This window comes from Entelurus aequoreus, linkage group LG07 (assembly GCF_033978785.1).
Source record: "Entelurus aequoreus isolate RoL-2023_Sb linkage group LG07, RoL_Eaeq_v1.1, whole genome shotgun sequence".
NCBI lineage: Eukaryota > Metazoa > Chordata > Actinopteri > Syngnathiformes > Syngnathidae > Entelurus > Entelurus aequoreus.
In genome coordinates this window covers 14,383,593-14,408,892 of record NC_084737.1, presented here as the reverse complement: position 1 = coordinate 14,408,892, position 25,300 = coordinate 14,383,593, and the positions used below count along the sequence as shown (strand labels likewise).

At 37.9% G+C, this 25,300-nt stretch overlaps 1 protein-coding gene across 1 annotated transcript; it reads left to right on the top strand.

The window, feature by feature from the left end:
• The first annotated feature begins 324 nt into the window (after positions 1-324).
• mecp2 (methyl CpG binding protein 2) lies at positions 325-23,377 on the top strand. Its single transcript, XM_062052633.1, has 6 exons — positions 325-442; positions 8,842-8,959; positions 13,767-13,972; positions 14,039-14,232; positions 14,297-14,433; positions 20,772-23,377. The coding sequence occupies exons 1-6, from the start codon at positions 411-413 to the stop codon at positions 22,332-22,334; spliced, it is 2,250 nt and encodes a 749-aa protein (XP_061908617.1). The 5' UTR covers positions 325-410; the 3' UTR covers positions 22,335-23,377.
• The last annotated feature ends 1,923 nt before the right edge of the window (positions 23,378-25,300 follow it).

The window sequence follows — 25,300 nt, the reverse complement described above, 5'->3', positions numbered from 1 at the left end:
GAATAGATTAGAATCAGCAGAAATATATCACAAACATGTAAAAAACGACAAAACAACTTTGAAAAGAAAGGAAATCGATTTAAAAAGTGCCTCAAACTAGAAAAAAACGATTCTGATAAATACTGTGTTGGATTTTAAAAAATGTTGATTACAAAAGACGCTATAAAAATGTATTATTGCATTTATAACGTTATCAATGTAATTACAGGACAACCAAGCCTCGTCGTCCCAGTCTGACCCCATGCCTGAATCTCGCGAGATCTCATCACGCCTGCGCGTCTTTCTCCAGATCTCGCGTTGTTTTGCTCGCTGACGGTGGTTGGAAAAGGACTCGGAGGGGGCGGGGTGCAGCAGAGATGTTTGGAGGCTTTTTTATTTTTTTATATATAAAATTATTTATTTAAATAAAAATGGCTGCCGTGGAGAGCGAGGAGGAGCGAATGTAAGTAAGCTATTTTAAAAATATATATATATTTCATCTTCTGTAAAAGCGTCACCGTCTTGGCCGCCTCCGCCATCTTTCTGTCGTCTTTTTAATTCCCCTCAAAGTGCGTTCATTTTTCCACCGGCCTGTTTTCGGTGGGAGCGGACTCCCGTCGGAATACGTCACCAACTTCCAGCTCAGCCCCGACTTTTAGCCGCTCGTACGTCGCTCGCATCCCGCTTCTTCGCCGAGCTACGCTGGCGTCCTCTGGCGCCCGCCGGACGTCGGCCGGGGGGCTCGGCGCGGCTGTTGCCCGCCCGCCAGGCTTCATCCGCGGGGACACGGCAGCGTTAGCACGCAGGTGGCTAGCAACTGTGAGCTAGTCGTATAGCAAACACTTGAGTGTTTTCATGCTCATTTTTGTTGTTTTGCTGCACTTATTATCGACTTGTTTACTTCCCGTTGCGTGGTCAGCATCCTCCGCCCAGGTGCTGCTGAGCAGGCATTGTGTGTTGTTTATAATAAATGGACAGCCCATTGATTACCTTTTTTAGCTGCCAACAGTTAGTGACATGTCCTCCCCAGCACTTCCTGTTCTTGTGGCTGCAGCAGCCTTTCTCAAAACCAGAAGTTACAGGGTTCGAATCCCTGCAGTAACCCAAATATAGAATAAAGAACTAAAAAATAAATAAATCACATGTAAAACTCGTTTCCATATGAGTTGGGGAATTGTGTTAGATGTAAATATAAACGGAATACAATGATTTGCAAATCATTTTCAATCCATATTCAGTTGAATATGCTACAAAGACAACATATTTGATGTTCAAACTGATAAACTTTTTTTTGTGCAAATAATCATTAACTTTAGAATTTGATGCCAGCAACACGTGACAAAGAAGTTGGGAAAGGTGGCAATAAATACTGATAAAGTTGAGGAATGCTCATCACACACTTATTTGGAACATCCCACAGGTGAACAGGCAAATTGGGAACAGGTGGGTGCCATGATTGGGTATAAAAGTAGATTCCATGAAATGCTCAGTCATTCACAAACAAGGATGGGGCGAGGGTCACCACTTTGTCAACAAATGCGTGAGCAAATTGTTGAACAGTTTAAAAAAAACCTTTCTCAACCAGCTATTGCAAGGAATTTAGGGATTTCACCATCTACGCTCCGTAATATCATCAAAGGGTTCAGAGAATCTGGAGAAATCACTGCACGTAAGCAGCTAAGCCCGTGACCTTCGATCCCTCAGGCTGTACTGCATCAACAAGCGACATCAGTGTGTAAAGGATATCACCACATGGGCTCAGGAACACTTCAGTAACCCACTGTCAGTAACTACAGTTGGTTGCTACATCTGTAAGTGCAAGTTAAAACTCTCCTATGCAAGGCAAAAACCGTTAATCAACAACACCCAGAAACGCAGTCGGCTTCGCTGGGCCTGAGCTCATCTAAGATGGACTGATACAAAGTGGAAAAGTGTTCTGTGGTCTGACGAGTCCACATTTCAAATTGTTTTTGGAAACTGTGGACGTCGTGTCCTCCGGACCAAAGAGGAAAAGAACCATCCGTATTGTTATAGGCGCAAAGTTGAAAAGCCAGCATCTGTGATAGTATGGGGGTGTATTAGTGCCCAAGACATGGGTAACTTACACATCTGTGAAGGCGCCATTAATGCTGAAAGGTACATACAGGTTTTGGAGCAACATATGTTGCCATCCAAGCAACGTTACCATGGACGCCCCTGCTTATTTCAGCAAGACAATGCCAAGTCACGTGTTACATCAACATGGCTTCATAGTAAAAGAGTGTGGGTACTAGACTGGCCTGCCTGTAGTCCAGACCTGTCTCCCATTGAAAATGTGTGGTGCATTATGAAGCCTAAAATACCCCAACGGAGACCCCCGGACTGTTGAACAACTTAAGCTGTACATCAAGCAAGAATGGGAAAGAATTCCACCTGAGAAGCTTCAAAAATGTGTCTCCTCAGTTCCCAAACGTTTACTGAGTGTTGTTAAAAGGAAAGGCCATGTAACACAGTGGTGAACATGCCCTTTCCCAACTACTTTGGCACGTGTTGCAGCCATGAAATTCTAAGTTAATTATTATTTGCAAAAAAAAAATAAAGTTTATGAGTTTGAACATCAAATATCTTGTCTTTGTAGTGCATTCAACTGAATATGGGTTGAAAAGGATTTGCAATCATTGTATTCCGTTTATATTTACATCTAACACAATTTCCCAACTCATATGGAAACGGGGTTTGTACATACAGTCGTGGTCAAAAGTTTACATACACTTGTAAAGAACATAATGTCATGGCTGTCTTGAGTTTCCAATCATTTCTACAACTCTTATTTTGTTGTGATAGAGTGATTGGAGCACATACTTGTTGGTCACAAAAAACATTCATGATGTTTGGTTCTTTTATGAATTTATTATGGGTCTACTGAAAATGTGACAAAATCTGCTGGGTCTGGAGCAGGGGTCCCCAAACTACGGCCAGATCCGGCCCGTCAGTGTCCAAAATCCGGCAAGCGGGAAGTCCCAAGTAAAAAAAAAAAAATTTAAAAAAAATTGTTTTCATTTTTTTATCTGTCCTTTCTAATCCATTTTCAACCGCTTGTTACTCTCTGTGTCTCCTGGCCACTCAGGCAAATCATATTGTCTAAAAATGCATTTTCCCATCGATAACATGACATCATCGCGTTCGGTATACCGGTATTAGTATAGTACCGCAATACTAATAAATCAGTATCGGTACTATACCGCCTCTGAAAAGTACCGGTCCGCCCCCACACATGAGGACTTTGAATATGACCAATGTATGATCCTGTAACTACTTGGTATCGGATTGATACCCAAATTTTTGGTATCATCCAAAACTAATGTAAAGTATCAAACAACAGAAGAATAAGTGATTATTACGTTTTAACAGAAGTGTAGATAGAACATGTTAAAAGAGAAAGTAAGCAGATATTTACAGTAAATGAACAAGTAGATCAATAATTCATTTTCTACCACTTGTCCTTAATAATTTGGACAAAATAATAGAATGGAAAATGACAATATGTTACTGCATATGTCAGCAGACTAATTTGCTTACTTACTAATGAAAGACAAGTTGTCTTGTATGTTCACTTATGTATGTTATTTAAGGACAAACTTGCAATAAGAAACATATTTAATGTACTGTAAGATTTTTTGCTAAAATAAAGCCAATAATGCCATTTTTTGTGGTCCCCTTTAAGTACCGAAAAGTATCGATATATATATATATATATATATATATATATATATATATATATATATATACACAGCCCGGCCCCCGTCCAAATTTTTTTAACCCAATGGGCCCCCGAGTCAAAAAGTTTGGGGACCCCTGGTCTAAAGTATACATATAGCAATGTTAATATTTGGTTACATGTCCCTTGGCAAGTTTCACTGCAATAAGGCGCTTTTGGTAGCCATCCACAATCTTCTGGTTGAATTTTTGACCACTCCTCTTGTCAAAATTGGTGCAGTTCAGCTAAATGTGTTGGTTTTCTGACATGGACTTGTTTCTTCAGCATTGTCCACACGTTTAAGTCAGGAATTTGGGAAGGCCATTCTAAAACCTTGATTCTAGCCTGATTTAGGCCTTCCTTTACCACTTTTGACGTGTGTTTGGGGTCATTGTCCTGTTGGAACACCCAACTGTGCCCAAGACCCAACCTCCGGGTTGATGATTTTAGGTTGTCCTGAAGAATTTGGAGGTAATCCTCCTTTTTCATTGTCCCATTTACTCTCTGTAGAGTACCACTTCCATTGGCAGCAAACAGGCCCAGAGCATAATACTACCACCACCACCACCATGCTTGACGGTAGACATGGTGTTCCTGGGATTAAAGGCCTCACCTTTTCTCCTCCAAACATATTGCTGGGTATTGTGGCCAAACAGCTCCATTTTTGTCTCATCTGACATCACATGGACAAAGATAAGACCTTCTGGAGGAAAGTTCTGTGGTCAGATGAAACAAAAATGGAGCTGTTTGGCCACAATACCCAGCAATATGTTTGGAGGAGAAAAGGTGAGGCCTTTAATCCCAGGACATGTGGACAATGCTGAAGAAAGAAGTCCATGTCAGAAAACCAACAAATGTAGCTGAACTGCACCAATTTTGTCAAGAGGAGTGGTCAAAAATTCAAGCAGAAGCTTGTGGATGGCTACCAAAAGTGCCTTATTGCAGTGAAACTTGCCAAGGGACATGTAACCAAATATTAACATTGCTGTATGTATACTTTTGACCCAGCAGATTTGGTCACATTTTCAGTAGACCCATAATAATTTAATAAAAGAACTAAACTCCATGAATGTTTTTTGTGACCAACAAGTTTGTGCTCCAACAACTCTATCACAAAAAAAAAAAGAGTTGTAGAAATTATCGGAAACTCAAGACAGCCATGACAGCCATGACATTATGTCCGTTACAAGTGTATGTAAAATTTTGACCACGACTGTATATTCAGCATCGACTTACACCTGCATGACACTTAAAGGGGAACTGAGCTTTTTTGGAAGTTCGCCTATCATTCACAATCCTAATGTAAGACAAGAACACATGCTGTTCTTTTTCTACGCATTCTAATTAGTAAATAAACGCTTGCAAAAGTCAGCTAACAATGGAGCCTATGGGGATCACTTTATTCTATGGAGGGAAATTACTAGCAAAACTCCACAAGCACACACAAATTTTAGTAAAACGATTTTTGCGATGTAAAAATAAGATTCGCAAGTACTTGATTCAAACAAGTATCCTTAGGTAAAAAAATATTTGCAAGTGTATAAACAATTTTCTGTAAGTGTAAAAACATTTAGCAAGTATAAAAACAATTTTCTCCAAGTAAAAAAAAGCGATTAGCAGGTATAAAACCAATTTTCTTCAAGTTAAAACAATATTTCACCCTGTGGAGTGAAATCACTGCCAAAACTCCACAAACACACAAAAATGTTTTTACTCACGCTCAACAATTCGCAAGTAAAAAAACTATTTTCTGCAAGTAAAAAACTATTTGCAAGTGTATAAACAATTTTCTGCAAGTGTAAAAACATTTCGCGAGTATGAAAACAATTAGCAAGCATAAAACCAATTTTCCCCAAGTAAAAAAAACGATTAGCATGTATACAAACAATTTTCCTCAAGTAAAAATAACAATTAACAAATATAAAAACAATTTTCCCCAAGTAAAAAAAACGATTAGCAAGTATAAAAACAATTTTCTCCAAGTAAAAAAAACGATTAGCAAGTATAAAAACTATTTTCTCCAACTAAAAAAATTATTAGCAAGTATAAAAGCAATTGTCTTCAAGTTAAAACAATATTCCACCCTGTGGAGTGAAATCACTGCCAAAACTCCGCAAACACACTAAAAAGTTTTCACTCACGCTCAACAATTCGCAAGTAAAAAACTATTTTCTGCAAGTAAAAAACTATTTGCAAGTGTATAAACAATTTTCTGCAAGTGTAAAAAGATTTCGCGAGTATGAAAACAATTAGCAAGCATAAAACCAATTTTCCCCAAGTAAAAAAAACGATTAGCATGTATACAAACAATTTTCCCCAAGTAAAAATAACAATTAACAAATATAAAAACAATTTTCCCCAAGTAAAAAAAACGATTAGCAAATATAAAAACAATTTTCTCCAAGTAAAAAAAACGATTAGCAAGTATAAAAACTATTTTCTCCAACTAAAAAAATTATTAGCAAGTATAAAAGCAATTGTCTTCAAGTTAAAACAACATTCCACCCTGTGGAGTGACATCACTGCCAAAACTCCACAAACACACAAAAAAGTTTTCACTCACGCTCAACAATTCGCAAGTAAAAAAACATTTTCTGCAAGTAAAAAACTATTTGCAAGTGTATAAACAATTTTCTGCAAGTGTAAACAACATTTCGTGAGTATGAAAACAATTAGCAAGTATAAAACCAATTTTCCCCAAGTGAAAATAACAATTAGCAAGTATAAAATTCTTCAAGTTAAAACAATATTCCACCCTATGGAGTGAAATCACTGCCAAAACTCCACAAACACACAAAATGTTTTCACTCACGCTTAACAATTCGCAAGTAAAAAAATATTTTCTGCAAGTAAAAAAGCAATTCTTTCGATTATTATACTTGTGAATCGTTTTTTAGTGTGCATAAACATTTTTTTTTTTCACTAGCGAATCGTTGGGCGTGAGTAAAAACATTTTTGTGTTATGGAGTTTTGGCAGTGATTTCACTCCACAGGTTGGAATATTACTGCCAAAAGTTTTAATTTGAAGAAAATTGTTTTTATACTTGCGAATCGTTATTTTCCTCGCAGAAAAAAAGTATCTTTTAATTCAAGACAATTGTTATTTTACGTGCGAATCGTTGGACGTGAGTAAAACAATTTTGTTTGCGGAATTTTGGAAGTAATTGTACTCCACACCTACAAGGTATTTTAAAGAACATCCGAAGACCTCCATCAACATTTTATATACATGATGTAAGTATATATGTCATGTAGTTACAGGCACATTCATTATAACATGTGATATTTACATATTTTCATCATTCTGTAAGTATATATGTAATGTAGTAACATTCATAATATGTAATATTTACATATTTTCATCATGCTGTAAGTTTATATGTAATGTAGTAACATTCATAATAACATGTAATATATACATGATGTAAGTATATTTGTAATGTACTAACATGCATAATAACATGTAATATATACATGATGTAAGTATATGTCATGAAGTAACATTCATAATAACATGTAATATTTGCATATTTTCATCATGCTGTAAGTATATATGTAATGTAGTAACATTCATAATAACATGTAATATATACACGATGTAAGTATATGTCATGTAGTAACATTCATAATAACATGTATTATATACATGATGTAAGTATATATGTAATGTAGTAAAATGTATAATAACATGTAATATATACAATACATGATGTAAGTATACATGTCATGTAGTAACATTCATAATAAGTAATATATGGGGGAGTGTATATTGTAGCGTGTTTATGTTGTGTTACGGTGTGGATGTTCTCCCGAAATGTTTGTCATTCTTGTTTGGTGTGGGTTCACAGTGTGGTGCATATTTGTAACAGTGTTAATGTTGTTTATACGTCCACCCTCAGTGTGACCTGTATGGCTGTTGACCAAGTATGCGTTGCATTCACTTGTGTGTGTGTGAAAAGCCGTAGATATTATGTGACTGGGCAGCGCCTTTAAGGTTTATTGGCACTCCGTACTTCCCCCTACGTCCGTGTACACAGCGGCGTTTTAAAAAGTCATAAATTTTACTGTTTGGAACCGATACCAATAATTTCCGATATTACATTTTAAAGCATCCGGTAATATCGGCAGTCCGATATTCTCGGACATCTCTAATAGAAACCGAAGCTTTTGTCTAATTAAATTAATCGTGAATTACTGACGTGCGTTCAAGTAAAATATTGATAACATTCTGACAAATAAAACTGACTTAACATTGGGGTCTTTTTAATAAGGTGATTTAAACTATACAGTGTTTCCCACACATTCATTTATTTGTGGCGGCCCACCGCAAAAGAATTACGTCCGCCAAAAAAAAAAAAAAAAAAATATATATATATATATATTATTATAATTTTTTGTTGTTGTTGTTTTTTTAATTTTTTTTTTGTCCTGTCCAGCTTCTCAGGCAAATCATATAGTTGATGTAGATGCCCATATAGGCTGTTCAGATTTACTTTACAAAAGAGAAGTGTAGGATACTTCTCTTGTTGCCTTATTTGTATTTGACCACTACTGTTTTCTGTTTATTTGTTACTGACTGTGGCAGTACACCTCTGCCTCTGTTTCACTTTATGTTGCTGGTAAATAATATGGTTGTAGTAGTAGGCTAAAGTTAAATTATTTAGTATGCATTAATTAAAAGGGCAGAGCTTTAAGAGACATTTCAGCTTTTATATTTTATAAGATATATTTTTTGTAAGAACCACAATTAATAAATATATTTCAGTGAATAACTTATTGTTCAAATCTGTATATAAATATGTACATAAAGTGTTGTAATTATATTGTAAAATGGATGGATCGATGGATGGACGTTGAAAACAAAACTGTTATTATTAATTAGTAAGTATACATTTTTTGAGCCTTTTTAGAGAAAATCATATCATTGTAGTAAATTATGCAAATTACTTGATGATGTCATGGTGACCACGCCCATAGCCACGCCCCCACCACCACAGGTATCTTGGCAGTTTATGGGAAACACTGCTATGCGTGCAAATGATCTACTGCGATTAATCGCGATTAATCAAAGTGTGATCCATCTGGCTCAATGCGACGTAACGAGTGATGTCGCGTGTCTTCCGCAGAGAGGAGGGCCAGGAGGAGCGTCCAGAGCGAGAACAGTCCCACAGCAAGACCAAGAAGCCTCGCAAGGAACGCCGCCATGTTGAGCCGGCTCCTCCCTCCCAGGAGCCCCACGACTCAGTGAGTGAAGGTTCCACCCACCATTGTCAGAGGAACGTATTCCACCTTTTAAGCAGAATAGTACGCCTTAGAATTGGCCTTCGTTCTGCTTGAACACACATACCGTATTTCCCAGACTATAGGGCGCACTATATTTTAGAATAAAAAAATATGTATCCATATATTAGTCACACCGGACTATAAGTCGCAGATAGATACTTTGTGAAATTAGTTATTTACACAGAAATATTCTCTAAATGGTTATTTACAGTCGTGGTCAAAAGTTTACATACACTTGTAAAGAACATAATGTCATGGCTGTCTTGAGTTTCCAATCATTTCTACAACTCTTATTTTTATTGTGATAGAGCGATGGAGCACATACTTGTTGGTCACAAAAAAACATTCATGAAGTTTGGTTCTTTTATGAATTTATTATGGGTCTACTGAAAATGTGACCAAATCTGCTGGGTCAAATGTATACATACAGAAATGTTAATATTTGGTTTAGGGCTGCAACTAACGATTAATTTGATAATCGATTAATCTGTCGATTATTACTTCGTTTAATAATCGGATAAAAGAGACAAACTACATTTTTATCCTTTCCAGTATTTTATTGAAAAAAAACCCAGCATACTGGCACCATACTTATTTTGATTATTGTTTCTCAGCTGTTTGTACATGTTGCAGTTTATAAAGGTTTATTATAAAAAATAAAAATTACAAATAAAAATAAATTAAAAAATACAAAAATTATTGCCTCTGCGCATGCGCAAAGCATAGATCCAACGAATCAATGACTAAATTCAATCCAATCCAATCCACTTTATTTATATAGCACATTTACACAACAAGAATGTTTCCAAAGTGCTGCACAGCCATGTTAAAAACAATACTAAAAACAATATTAAAAACAATATTATGCTACACCAATGACTGAATAAAAACAAAGAATAAATGAATAGAAAACCAATACAAAAACAATATAAGAAATAAATATGATTAAAAACGATTTTAAAGGGTAAAACCAATTAAAACAGTAAAATAGACATCAAAATTTATAAAAAACAGAGGACAACAGAGGACAGAAGACCACACAACTCACGTAGTGTTAAAAGCCAAAGAATAAAAGTGGGTCTTAAGACGAGACTTAAAACACTCCACTGTGGAAGCAGTTTTAATTAATCGCCAACTATTTATATAATCGATTTAATCGATTAGTTGTTGCAGCCCTAATTTGGTTACATGTCCCTTGGCAAGTTTCACTGCAATAAGGCGCTTTTGGTAGCCATCCACAAGCTTCTGGCAAGCTTCTGCTTTAATTTTTGACCACTCCTCTTGTCAAAATTGGTGCAGTTCAGCTACATTTGTTGGTTTTCTGACATGGACTTGTTTCTTTAGCATTGTCCACATGTGTAAGTCAGGACTTTGGGAAGGCCATACTAAAACCATAATTCCGGGCTGATGATTTTAGGTTGTCCTGAAGAATTTGGAGGTAATCCTCCTTTTTCATTGTCCCATTTACTCTCTGTAAAGCACCACTTCCATTGGCAGCAAAACAGGCAACAGAGCATAATACTACCACCACCATGCTTGACGGTAGGAATGGTGTTACTGGGATTAAAGGCCTCACCTTTTCTCCTCCAAACATATTGCTGGGTATTGTGGCCAAACAGCTCCATTTTTGTTTCATCTGACATCACATGGACACAGATAAGACCTTCTGGAGGAAAGTTCTGTAAGTGCATGTAGAACACTTAAAACTTTTAGTATATCCGTATGGGCAATTAAATTATGGGATGAATTAAGCAAATAAATCAAACAAAGCACCAATATGATTCAGTTTAAGAGACTGTTCAAACTACAAGTGTTCCCAAAGTGCACAGAAGAAGAATTATGATGATCATCTTGAACCCTTTTTTAAATGATTTATTATTATTATTATTTTATTTATTCACCGTTCTGTTACAGAGAACAGGGAAATGGGATAAAATTGCTAAGGTATGAAAAAGGGTAGGATTAAATAAGCTCAGCTTCTTCCTACTCCTTTTCGGACGTGCTGTAATGAAACAACCGGATATATGTGATGCACGACATTGTATCGTATGCATGTTGGAAATAAACTGAAACTGAAACATTACGATAGCACGTACAAATATGCATGGAAACACTCCTACAGACATCACACGTGGGACAGTTTAGTAAGTATGAATAGTTTTAGCTATATTGTAACACAAACGTTGCTCGGAGTGATGAATAAAGAATCCATACGGCAAGAAGACAGAACGGCACTTCTACTTCCGGCTCAGAGCTTTAAACAGCAGGAAACACTCGTAGACATGCACGGTGAGCAAACTCGTCCAAAAGACGGCGCCTCAGCACAAACAATAACACACCGTCTAAGCGTCTTTGCGTGTGTTTGACAAAAACGATTTGCTTTATGGCCGTCAGCGAAGAAAAATCTATAAATTAGCCGCACCGTTTTGTAAGCCGCAGGGTGCAAAGCGTAGCATATTGTTTTCTCTCGGCTAATGGTGTCATGAAGTACCACCCTGGAGGTTAGCGAGGAGGAGAACGTGTCAAGTTCACTTTCAGTTTCGATACCCGTCCGGGCAGTGCAACAGCGTGAGAACTAGGGCAGTACGGTATACCGGTACTGGTATAGTATCACGGTACTAATGAATCATAAACGGTACTATACTCGAAAAGTACCGGTTCCCGGGCATGACGTCACATTGTGACATTGCTGGTTTTACGAGCAGAGGAGCATGTTAGGCAGCGCACAATCACAGAGTACTTACAAGCAGACGCAGTGTGTAGACAGAAAAGGGAGAATGGACGCATTTTGGTCCAAAAAGTAAAGATAAAGGTGAAGTTATAACACTGAAACGCCCTCAGGAAGAGGTGCTTTAAGACATGGCTAGCTAGCTAGCAGCTACCATCCATCCGCAGTCTGCAGTGTTTTAGCTACTTCTAAATCACTAATCCTAGCCTCCATGCGGACAAATAAAGTACGTTTCTTACAAGTATCATTATCACTGCAGGACGAGGAGTAGCTAAACATGCTTCACTCCACACCGTAGGAGGATACAATAGCTGACCGGTGTCACCGCTAACAAAAGCTAGCGCTCCTGAATGTAAACAAATGCCATGGGTGGATCTACACCTGACATCCACTGCAGGGTTTCCCACACATTCATTTATTTGTGGCGGCTCGCCACGAAAGAATTACGTCCGCCACAAATAAAACCAAAAAAATGTAAAATAAAAATTTTTTTTTTTTTTTTTTTTTTAATTTTTTTGTCCTCTCCAGCTTCTCAGGCAAATCATATAGTTGATGTAGATGCCCATATCGGCTGTTCAGATTTACTTTACAAAAGAGAAGTGTAGGATACTTCTCTTGTTGCCTTATTTGTATTTGACTTTATTAAATGTATTTATATTAGAAACACAACATGTGTATATAACAAAGGGTGCAAAGTCTGCAGGCAGCAGGAAACACATGGTTAAGTGTAGGGAGTAAAACTGGTGGCAGTCTAAAGTTCAAGATTTTTGGAGCTCTTTGTTCAGTGGATCAGATGTTTGATGAAGCTCTGTGTCTATCTACCACCACTACTGTTTTCTGTTTATTTGTTACTGACTGTGGCAGGACACCTCTGCCTCTGTTTCACTTTATGTTGCTGGTAAATAATATGGTTGTAGTAGTAGGCTAAAGTTAGATTATTTAGTATGCACTAATTAAAGGGGCAGAGCTTTGAGACATTTTAGCTTTTATATTTTATAAGATATATTTTTTGTAGGAACCACAATTAATAAATAGATTTCAGTGAATAACTTATTGTTCAAATCTGTATATAAATATGTACATAAAGTGTTGTAATTATATTGTAAATTGGATGGATGGATGGATGGACGTTTAAAACAAAACTGTTATTATTAATTAGTAAGCATACATTTTTTGAGCCTTTTTAGAGAAAATCAAATCATTGTAGTAAATTATGCAAATTACTCGATGATGTCACGGTGACCACGCCCATAGCCACGCCCATAGCAACGCCCCCACTGCCGCAGGTATCTTGGCAGTTTATAGGAAACACTGCACTGTAATGATACCAAGTACAATAGTCGATACTACTATGATTACATCAATATTTTTTATCGTCACAAAATCTTTCCTTTTTAAAAAAAAATCATATTATATTTATAAACTCAGTAAATACGTCCCTGAATGTGACCAATGTTTGATCCTGTAACTACTTGGTATCGGATCGATACCTAGATGTGTGGTATCATCCAAAACTAATGTAAAGTATCAAAGAAGAGAAGAATAAGTGATTATTACATTTTAACATAAGTGTAGATAGAACATGTTAAAACAGAAAGTAAGCAGATATTAATAGTAAACGAAAAACTAGGTTAATAATCAATTTTTACAGTTTGTCCCTCATAAAGTACTGGTAGACAAAATAATAGAATGATAAATGACACAATATGTTACTGCATATGTCAGCAGTCTTTGTTTGTTTACTTACTACGAAAAGACAAGTTGTCTAGTATGTTCACTATTTTATTTAAGGACTAAATTACAATAATAAACATATGTTTAATGTACCCTAAGATTTTTTGTTACAATAAAGCCAATAATGAAATTTTTTTGTGGTCCCCTTTATTTAGAAAAGTACCGAAAAGTATCAAAATACATTTTGGTGCCGGTACTAAAATATTGGTATCGGGACAACCCTAGTGAGAACTAAAGGATCTTCCCTCCTAAAAGGGGAGGGTCCTAATACCGTCGCCTTGTTTCATGTCCTTGCCTCCCTGGCAGGCATCAGAGCCCGTGGCGGGGCCCTCGCAGGGGGCGGGGACGCAGCCCGAGGCGGAGCCCGCAGGGTCTCCCAGGCAGCGGCGCTCCATCATCCGAGACCGTGGACCGCTGTACGACGACCCCTCGCTGCCCGCAGGCTGGACCCGTAAGCTCAAGCAGAGGAAGTCCGGACGCTCGGCGGGGAAGTTTGACGTCTACCTGATCAAGTAAGATGCGCTTCTGTCGTTTGTCCTCGCGCGCACGAGCCATGACCCGCTCTCGCTGTGCTCAAGCTCGGAGGGAAAGGCGTTCCGCTCCAAGGTGGAGCTCATGGCCTACTTCCAGAAGGTCGGCGACACCACCACCGACCCCAACGACTTTGACTTCACCGTGACCGGACGCGGAAGCCCGTCCCGCCGCGAGAAGAAGCCCCCCAAGGCGCCAAAGGCGGCCAAACCGTCCGGCCGAGGCCGTGGCAGGCCGAAAGGTGAGCGCTGTGTAACCACGGCGACGCGGCGACTTGGCTGACGTGTTCGGTGCTCTGTGTTTAGGCAGCGGGAAGATGCGGCAGGCCACAGAGGGCGTGGCCATGAAGCGCGTGGTGGAGAAATCTCCAGGGAAACTCTTGGTCAAGATGCCCTACGGCAAGGCGGAGTCCAGCAGCGGGACCACGCCCACAACATCAAAGGTATCATCATTTGCCTCGTTTTTCAACAATCTTTTGCATTTCGATTTTGTGAATACATTTTTTTCTCATCAAATTATGCTGACAATTTCATTAAATCATTTTTTTGAATGCCGATGTTTTCGTAAAATTTTTGTTTAAAAATGTAGTTTGTTCAAATTCAGGGAAAAAAAAAATCAGTGTGAAAAATTTTTGCGCAGAAAAATCCAGTGCAAATATTGCCGTGAATTTTGAATCAAATTAAGCTGACAATTTCATTCAATAATTTTTTTAATGCAGATTTTTTTCGTAAAATCTGTGTGTTTAAAAATTAAGTTTGTTAAAATTCAGCTAAAAAAATTCAGAGTGATCAATTCAGTGTAAAAAAATTCAGTGCAGAAATATTTGTGGCTTCAAAACTGCAAAGGTCACCAAATGTATTTAGCTGAATTGTTTGCACTTGAATTTCGTATCAAATTAAGCCGATCATTTAATTGAATACAAATCAGTGAGCAAAATGTGTGTGTTTGAAAATCCAGTTTGTCAAAAAAAAAGTTTTTTTAATTCAGAGTGTAAAAATGTCAGCATAAAAAATTCAACAAATGAAAATTTGTTGGCAAAAAAAATTAGGTGGAAAAAGTTTAGGGAAGAAATACCTGTATTTGTTTCTTCAAAATTGCGAAGGTTAGTTTGTGTCTTTATTTTCAAAGCTTTTTTTGAGACAGAATTTATGTAACCAAATTTTTCGCCTTTGAATTTTGCGAACTTAATTTTTTTACATTAAATTAAGCTGACAAATTCATTGAATTTATCGCAGAAAATTTCAGTGCAGAAATAACTGTTGCTTCAAAACAACAAAGGTCACTAAATGTATTTAGCAGAATTTTTTAGCATTTGAATTTTGAATCAAATTAAGCTGACAATTTCATTAAATAATTTTTTTAATGCTGATCTTTTTCGTAAAATATGTGTGTTTAAAAATGAGGTTTGTTCAAATTCAGCTAAAAAAAATTCAGAGTGAAAAATGCTGTGTAAAAAAATTCAGTTCAGAAATATTTGTTGCTTCAAAACTACAAAGGTCACCCAATGTATTTAGCTGAATTTTTTGCGCTTGAATTTCGTATCAAATTAAGCCGATCATTTAGTTAAATAAAAATCAGTGAGCAAAATGTGTGTGTTTGAAAATCCAGTTTGTCAAAAAAATGTTTTTTTAATTCAGAGTGTAAAAATGTCAGCATAAAAAAATTCAACGAATGAAAATTTGTTGGCAAAAAAAATTGGGCGGAAAAAGTTTAGGGAAGAACTATTTGTTTTTTCAAAATTGCGAAGGTTAGTTTGTGTCTTTATTTTCAAAGCTTTTTTTGAGACAGAATTTATGTACCGGTAACCAAATTTTTCGCCTTTGAATTTTGCAAACTTAATTTTTTTACATTAAATTAAGCTGACAAATTCATTGAATTTATCGTAGAAAATTTCAGTGCAGAAATATTTGTTGCTTCAAAACAACAAAGGTCACTAAATGTATTTAGCATAATTTTTTAGCGTTTGAATTTTGAATCAAATTAAGCTGACAATTTCATTAAATGATTTTTTTAATGCAGATTTTTTTTTCGTAAAATGTGTGTGTTTAAAAATGAGGTTTGTTCAAATTCAGCTAAAAAAAATTCAGAGTGAAAAATTCTGTGTAAAAAAATTCAGTGCACAAATATTTGTTGCTTCAAAACTACAAAGGTCACTAAATGTATTTAGCGGAATTTTTTGCGCTTGAATTTCGTATCAAATTAAGCCGATCATTTAATTAAATAAAAATCAGTGAGCAAAAATGTGTGTGTTTTTAAATGAAGTTTGTCAAAATATTTTTTTTTTAATTCAGAGTGTAAAAATTTCAGCATAAAAAAATTCAACGAATGAAAATTTGTTGGCAAAAAAAATTGCGCGGAAAAAGTTTGGTGCAGAAATATTTGTTTCTTCAAAATTGCGAAGGTTAGTTTGTGTCTTTATTTCCAAAGCTTTTTTTGAGACGTAATTTGTGTAACCAAATTTTTCACCTTTGAATTTTGCGAACTTGATTTTTTTACATTAAATTAAGCTGACAAATTCATTGAATTTATCGTAGAAAATTTCAGTGCAGAAATATTTGTTGCTTCAAAACAACGAAGGTCACTAAATGTATTTAGCTGAATTTTTTAGCATTTGAATTTTGAATCAAATTAAGCTGTCAATTTCATTAAATCATTTTTAATGCAGATTTTATAGTAAAATGTGTGTGTTTAAAAATTAATTTGTCAAAATTCAGCTAAAAAAAATTCAGAGTGAAAAATTCAGTGTAAAAAAATTCAGTGCAGAAATATTTGTTGCTTCAAAACTACAAAGGTCACCAAATGTATTTAGCTGAATTTTTTGCGCTTGAATTTCGTATCAAATTAAGCCGATCATTTAATTAAATAAAAATCAGTGAGCAAAAATGTGTGTGTTTTTAAATGAAGTTTGTCAAAATATTTTTTTTTAATTCAGAGTGTAAAAATTTCAGCATAAAAAAATTCAACGAATGAAAATTTGTTGGCAAAAAAAATTGCGCGGAAAAAGTTTGGTGCAGAAATATTTGTTTCTTCAAAATTGCGAAGGTTAGTTTGTGTCTTTATTTCCAAAGCTTTTTTTGAGATGTAATTTGTGTAACCAAATTTTTCACCTTTGAATTTTGCGAACTTGATTTTTTTACATTAAATTAAGCTGACAAATTCATTGAATTTATCGTAGAAAATTTCAGTGCAGAAATATTTGTTGCTTCAAAACAACGAAGGTCACTAAATGTATTCAGCTGAATTTTTTAGCATTTGAATTTTGAATCAAAATAAGCTGACAATTTCATTAAATCATTTTTAATGCAGATTTTATAGTAAAATGTGTGTGTTTAAAAATTAATTTGTCAAAATTCAGCTAAAAAAAATTCAGAGTGAAAAATTCAGTGTAAAAAAATTCAGTGCAGAAATATTTGTTGCTTCAAAACTACAAAGGTCACCAAATGTATTTAGCTGAATTTTTTGCGCTTGAATTTCGTATCAAATTAAGCCGATTATAAATTGAATAAAAATCTGTGAGCAAAATGTGTGTGTTTAAAAATGTAGTTTGTAAATTTTTTTTAAAATTCAGAGTGTAAAAATGTCAGCATAAAAAAATAATTTAATTTGTGGTTGGAGTGTCCGCCCTGAGATCGGTAGGTTGTGAGTTCAAACCCCGGCCGAGTCATACCAAAGACTATAAAAATGGGACCCATTGCCTCCCTGCTTGGCACTCAGCATCAAGGGTTGGAATTGGGGGTTAAATCACCAAAAATTATTCCCGGGCGCAGCCACCGCTGCTGCTCACTGCTCCCCTCACCTCCCAGGGGGTGAAAAAGGGAATGGATTTTATGTAAATGAATTTTTAGCGTTTTATTTATTTTTTTACATCAAATTATGTTTCATTGTATAAAAAGTGAGCCAAATGTGTGTGTTTAAAATTTAAATTTGTTAAAATCAGTGTAAAAAATTCAGTATAAAAAATTTTGCGTAAAAAAAAAAGTTAGCGCAGAAAAATTTGGTGCAAAAAAATTTAGCGCAGAAATATTTGTTGCTTCAAAACTACAAAGGTTAATTTGTGTCTTTATTACAAAATCTTCTTTGCACACTGACTTTATGTAAATGAATTTTTTGCGTTAGGATTTTGTGAATTAATTTTTTTGACATAAAATTAAGCTGACAATGTATCCATCCATCTATTTTCTACCGCTTGTCCCTTTTGGGGTCGTGAATAAAAATTGGTGAGCAAAATTTGTGTTTAAAAATTCAGTTTGTTAAAAATCAGTGTAAAAAAATCTGGCATATAAAAAATTTGTGTAAAAAGATTTAGCACAGAAATATTCGTTACTTAAAAACTATGAAGGTTAATTTGTGTTTTTATTACGAAAGATATTTTCTGAAACAACATTTATGTAACTGAATTTTTTGGCGTTTGGATTTTGTGAATTTAAGTTTTTCTCATCAAATTATGCTGACAGTTTCATTGAATAAAAAATTGTTAGCAAAATTTGTGTATTTAGAATTAAGTTTGTTAAAATAGTGTTTTAAAAATTCAGGGTGAAAAATTCAGTGCAGAATTATTTGTTGCTTGAAAAGGTCACTGATTTATTTAGCTGAATTTTTTGCTTTTGAATTTTGTGAATTTAAATTTTTTACATCGAATTATGATGATAATTTAATTGAATAAAAATCAGTCCGCAAAATGTGTGTTTAAAATTCCAGTTTGTCAAAATAGTGTTATAAAATTCAGCATTAAAAAAAAAAATCACCATAAAAAAAATTAAATTCAGTGCAGAAATATTTGTTGCTTCAAAACTACGGAGGTTAGTTTGTGTCTTTATTATGAAAGCTTTTTTTTTGACACTCGATGTTTTGCTCCTGAAATTTGTGAACTGATTTTTTTTTACATGAAATTAACCTGACCATTTTATTGAATAAAAAATTTGTGAGCAAAATGTGTGTGTTTGAAAATTCCGTTTGTTCAAATTTAGTGTGTAAAAATTCTGTGTAAATTTTTTTTGCCGCAAATATATTCGTTGCTTCAAACTACGAAGGTCACTAAATTTATGCAACTACATTTTTTGCGCTTGGATTTTGTGAATTACATTTTTTGTCATTAAATTATGCGGACAGTTTCATTGAATAAAAACTTGTGAGCAAAATCAGTGTAAAAAAAAAATTCTGCCCCCAAAAATTCAGCGTAGAAATATTTGTTGCTTCAAAACTACGGAGGTTAGTTTGTGTCTTTATTATGAAAGCTCTTTTTTTGACACTCGACGTTTTGCTCCTGAATTTTGTGAACTGATTTTTTTTTACATGAAATTAACCTGACCATTTTATTGAATAAAAAATTTGTGAGCAAAATGTGTGTGTTTGAAAATTCCGTTTGTTCAAATTTAGTGTGTAAAAATTCTGTGTAAATTTTTTTTGCCGCAAATATATTCGTTGCTTCAAACTACGAAGGTCACTAAATTTATGTAACAAAATTTTTTGCGCTTGGATTTTGTGAATTACATTTTTTGTCATTAAATTATGCGGACAGTTTCATTGAATAAAAACTTGTGAGCAAAATCAGTGTAAAAAAAAAATTCTGCCCCCAAAAATTCAGCGTAGAAATATTTGTTGCTTCAAAACTACGGAGGTTAGTTTGTGTCTTTATTATGAAAGCTCTTTTTTTGACACTCGATGTTTTGCTCCTGATTTTTGTGAACTGAAATTTTTTTTACATGAAATTAACCTGACCATTTTATTGAATAAAAAATTTGTGAGCAAAATATGTGTGTTTGAAAATTCAGTTTGTTCAAATTTAGTGTGTAAAAATTCTGTGTAAATTTTTTTTGCCGCAAATATACAATTGTAGCTGAGATAGGCTCCAGCCCCCCCGCGACTCCGAAGGGAATAAGCGGTAGAAAATGGATGGATGGATGGATATTCGTTGCTTCAAACTACGAAGGTCACTAAATTTATGTAACTAAATTTTTTGCGCTTGGATTTTGTGAATTACATTTTTTGTCATTAAATTATGCGGACAGTTTCATTGAATAAAAACTTGTGAGCAAAATCAGTGTAAAAAAAAAATTCTGCCCCCAAAAATTCAGCGTAGAAATATTTGTTGCTTCAAAACTACGGAGGTTAGTTTGTGTCTTTATTATGAAAGCTCTTTTTTTGACACTTGATGTTTTGCTCCTGATTTTTGTGAACTGAATTTTTTTTTACATAATATTAACCTGACCATTTTATTGAATACAAAATTTGTGAGCAAAATGTGTGTGTTTGAAAATTCCATTTGTTCAAATTTAGTGTGTACAAATTCTGTGTAAATTTTTTTTGGCGCAATAGATTCGTTGCTTCAAACTACGAAGGTCACTAAATTTATGTAACTAAATTTTATTGCGCTTGGATTTTGTGAATTACATTTAATTAAATTATGCGGACAGTTTCATTGAATAAAAACTTGTAAGCAAAATCAGTGTAAAAAAAAATTCTGCCCCCAAAAATTCAGCGCAGAAATATTTGTTGCTTCAATACTACAAAAGTTAATTTGTGTCTTTTTTTAAAAAAAAAGAAGCTTTTTTTCGACTCTGAATTTATGTAACTGAATTTTTTTTTTATATTAAATTATGTTTCACTGATTAAAAAGTGACCCAAATTTGTGTGTTTAAAATTCCAGTTTCAGAATCAGTGCAAAAAACTGTCAGCATCATTTGAAAAATTCAAATGTGAAAAGTTCAGTAATGTTCAAAAAAAGCTTTGGTAAAAACTTCAAGACACAAATAGATGCTGTTACTTATCACTGCCTTCCAGGTGTCTCCTCCTACGCTGCCGTCAATCAAGTCCCGCCCAGGCAGGAAGAGGAAGTCAGACCAGGATCTCCCCGCCCCTCCGCAGACGGCGCCCAAGAAACGAGGCAGGAAACCAGCCTCGGCTTCAGCGGCGTCGACGGTCGCCGTGGCGTCTTCCTCGGCAGCGTCCACCTCGGCGATGCCAACAGCGGGGGGCTACGCCGCTGCCGCCATCATAGCCGCCGAGGCCAAGCGCAGAGCCACCAAGGAGTCCGTCGTCCAGGAAACGGCTCTCCCCATCAAAAAACGCAAAGCGAGAGAGACCGTGGAGGAGCGGGAGAGCGTTCCGACCCCGGCGGCGAGCACCTCGGAGCCAGGAAGGACGGAGGGCGTTCCCAGGGAAGCGACGCAGACCTCCCACCCTTCCTCTTCGTCCTCATCGGAGCAGAGCCAGTCTCAAACCCAGAAGCAGACGTCCGCTTCCCAGGAAAGTTCCCCGCATGGACACAAGGCGCACAAAGAGAGGAAGCACAAGGAGAAGAGCGCGGCGGCAGGAAGTGGCGAGGAGGAAGGGAGCGAGGACGCCGAAGAAAAGGGAGGAGGAGATGGAAGGAGTCCCTCCAAAAGCCAAAAGAGGAAGGAGCACTCGCCTCAGAAACACCACCATCATCACCATCACCACCGCCATCATCACCATCATCACCATCATCGCCACCAACAGACCTCCTCTGAGGATCATCCTCATCCCACATCTGGACACTCCGACCAATCCAGACCGAAAACCGACACGCAGCAAGCCCCCAAGCCGCCCCCACAATCCCATCCGCCGCCCCCAGCCCCGCCGTGTCCCCTCCAAACCCAGCAGTCTCCAGGTCATTCCCAGCCCCGAGTCTTGCCGACTCAGCCGCACCCCCAGAAACCGCCGCCTTCGGTTCAGCACAGACCTCAGCTTCCAGCCCGGCACGGTCCTCCCCCGTCACACCTTCCAAAGCCCCCCCCGGCCGTCTCGCAGGCCCCTCCTCTCCAGACCAGGAATCTACGGCCGCAAACCGCCGTGACGCTCCCGCCTCAACCCGGACCCCGCTTTCAGACTCAGCCCCGTCCTCAGACCAGTGCCCCCAATGCAGCCCAAGCCCACTTTCAGCAGCAGTCCCTGTACAGGACCCCCCCACAGACCACGATGAGACCTCCTTCGCAATACCAACTCCACTACCAGTCCAGGCCCCCGCAGGTCCGACCACACTTTCAGCACGCCCAGCCACAGCCCCCCAGGCCCCACCCGCCGCAGCGACCGTCCATCAGCGCGGCCGGTAGACCCCGCCCGGTGTTGCCGGTTCAGCAGATCGAGCAGCCTCAAGACCTAAGCACTGCGGCCCTCGCTCGCAGGGCGGAAGGGGGCCCCAGGACGGAGAGAAGAGCTGAACCAGGACTCGTCTCCGAGGGCTCAAACAGCACCGGCAGGCCTCCCAGCTCCGTGCGGGCCGACCCCCCAGGAGGAGACATTGTCCCCCAATCCGCCGTTCCCTGTCCGAGCCGGGAGGAGACGGTGGATTCTCGGACTGCCGTCAGCGAAAGGGTCAGCTGATGGACCGGTCTCTGGTTGTTGTGGACCGAGGTGACACCGCCCAGGGCTCGTCCTCCCATCTTTGTGCACTGTTGTTCCACGGAACGACCTTTCCTCCCAGCTCCAAACTCGCACTGACGGACGACGCGGGAGAAGGACGGATGGCGGGTTTTTTTTAGGAAAAACAAAAGGAAAACTTGAGTGAAAGTGAAAGTGAATGTGTGTGTGTGTGTGTGTGTGTGTGCGTGTGTGTGTGTGTGTGTACATAATCTAAAGGCAGCTGTCGCGTCCCGCCGGTCTTGGCAGGGGAAGAGGAAGCAATTTGGAACTACAAACAAACGCCCAATTAGTCCGAATGAAGCGTCATTTCCGGAATATAACTTTTAATTTTCTATTTTGTTCGTTTATGGTTTCGTCTTCACAGCTTTAAAAGTTCATGTCATTGACCGGCGCTCCCTTGCACGTCTGACGCTCCCTTGTCCCACATCAGCGCCTTCCAGAAACTAAACCCGGAAGAGCGGGGCGCGCTTCATTCGCACTTCCTGGTAGTTTCATGTGTTATTCCACAACCCCCCCCCCCCCCCCTCCGCTGGTAGCCCACATATGGACGTGACGTCCAAGCGTTATTTCAAAGACAAGCCGACATGTTCCGGAGTCTTCCGGGCTGACTACCACGTGACGTGAGTCCTTCTTCCATATTGGTTATGTTTTTCTTTGTTATTATTATCGACCTAGCGTAGCGTCTTTTTCTTGACCTCGGTTCCAATGGGCTTGTCGTTACCGTGACAATCGTCTTTGTCTTGAATGTTCCGGAGGGAACCCATTGGGACGACTGGCAGACTGAGGTTCCAACTCCGGAGCCGGGGGTATTCGTCGTAGTGCGACTTTAGGACCGCCGTCAAGAAGTTTTCACCGGTTTTTGTCTTCCAGGCTTTCTAGCGATGGTTTTGCTTGTGATTGGTCAGAACACGAGTCACAACTTTCGCTTTCGTTTTAATCACATGACTACAAAAGCCAAAAGCAGTGAAGTTGTCACGTTGTGTAAATGGTAAATAAAAACAGAATACAATGATTTGCAAATCCTTTTCAACTTATATTCAATTGAATAGACTGCAAAGACAAGATATTTCATGTTCACACTGAGAAACTTTTTTTTTTTTTTTGTGCAAATAATCATTAATTTAGAATTTAATGGCAGCAACAGGGGCATTTTCACCACTGTGTTACATGGCCTTTCCTTTTAACACTCAGTAAATGTTTGGGAACTGAGGAGACACATTTTTAAGTGGAATTATTTCCCATTCTTGCTTGATGTACAGCTTAAGTTGTTCAACAGTCTCCCTTCTGCTATTTTAGGCTTCATATCGATTGTCAATGGGAGACAGGTCTGGACTACAGGCAGGCCAGTCTAGTACCCGCACTCTTTTACTATGAAGCCACGCTGTTGTAACACGTGGCTTAGCATTGTCTTGCTGAAATAAGCAGGGGCGTCCATGATAATGTTGCTTGGATGGCAACATATGTTGCTCCAAAACCTGTATGTACCTTTCAGCATTAATGGCGCCTTCACAGATGTGTAAGTTACCCATGTCTTGGACACTAATACACCCCCATACCATCACAGATGCCTGCTTTTGAATTTTGCGCCTAGAAAAATCCGGATGGTTCTTTTCTTTTTTGGTGCGAGGACACGACGTCCACAGTTTCCAAAAACAATTTGAAATGTGGACTTGTCAGACCACAGAACACTTTTCCACTTTGTATCAGTCTATCTTAGAAGAGCTCGGGTCCAGCGAAGCGTTTCTGGGTGTTGTTGATAAATGGCTTCGGCTTTGCATAGTAGAGTCTTAACTTGCACTTACAGATGTAGCGACCAACTATAGTTACTGACAGTGGTTTTATGAAGTGTTCCTGAGCCCATGTGGTGATATCCTTTACACACTTATGTCGGTTTTCGATGCAGTACCGCCTGAGGGATCCAAGGTCACGGGCATTGCCGCTTACGTGCAGTGATTTCTCCAGATTCTCTGAACCTTTTGATGATATTACAGACCGTAGACGGTGAAATCCCTAAATTCCTTGCAATAGCTGGTTGAGAAATGTTGTTCTTAAACAATTTGCTCAGGCATTTGTTGACAAAGTGGTGACCCTCGCCCCATCCTTGTTTGTGAATGACTGAGCATTTCATGGAAGCTGCTTTTATACCCAATCATGGCACCCACCTGTTCCACCTGTGGGATGTTCCAAATAAGTGTTTGATGAGCATTCCTTAACTTTCTCAGTCTTTTTGCCACTTGTGCCAGCCTTTTTGAAACATGTTGCAGGCATGAAATTCCAAATGAGCTAATATTTGCAAAAAATAATAAAGTTTCTCAGTTCGAACATTAAATATCTTGTCTTTGCAGTCTATTCAATTGAATATAAGTTGAAAAGGATTTGCAAATCATTGTATTCTGTTTTTATTGACCATTTACACAACGTGACAACTTCACTGCTTTTGGGGTTTGTACATTAGTTCTTTCAATTCTGCATTAGGTCGAGCCGCTACACTCCGGTCGCGCTTTTATTCCACTTGTGAATTGGAACGGGAGGATACGCTGTTGTGGTCTACCACCAAGCAACGCGTGACGATTTATAGACTGACGGCGTTAAAAAACGGAAACGCTTCGGTGAAGCGTTGACAAAGTTAATATTAAACCACGTTTTTGTCCGCGGTTGTTTCCGGATGTCCCCCCCGATGGACCAGGAAGTACACTGTAAGAAAAATCTGTCGTTTTTTACGCTAAAATACTGACGGCTCAGTCGACAGAATTTGACTGAAATGCACTGTAAAAAAAAACTCAGTCGCCAGAATTTTACTGTAAAAATAAGAGTGTTGCTATTTTTCATCGACAGCAGGGGTGTCCAAACTTTTTCCACACTGACAAATGAAAACATTCAGGGGCCATTTAGGTACTTTTCATCTTCCAACCAATTCAGTTTTGGTG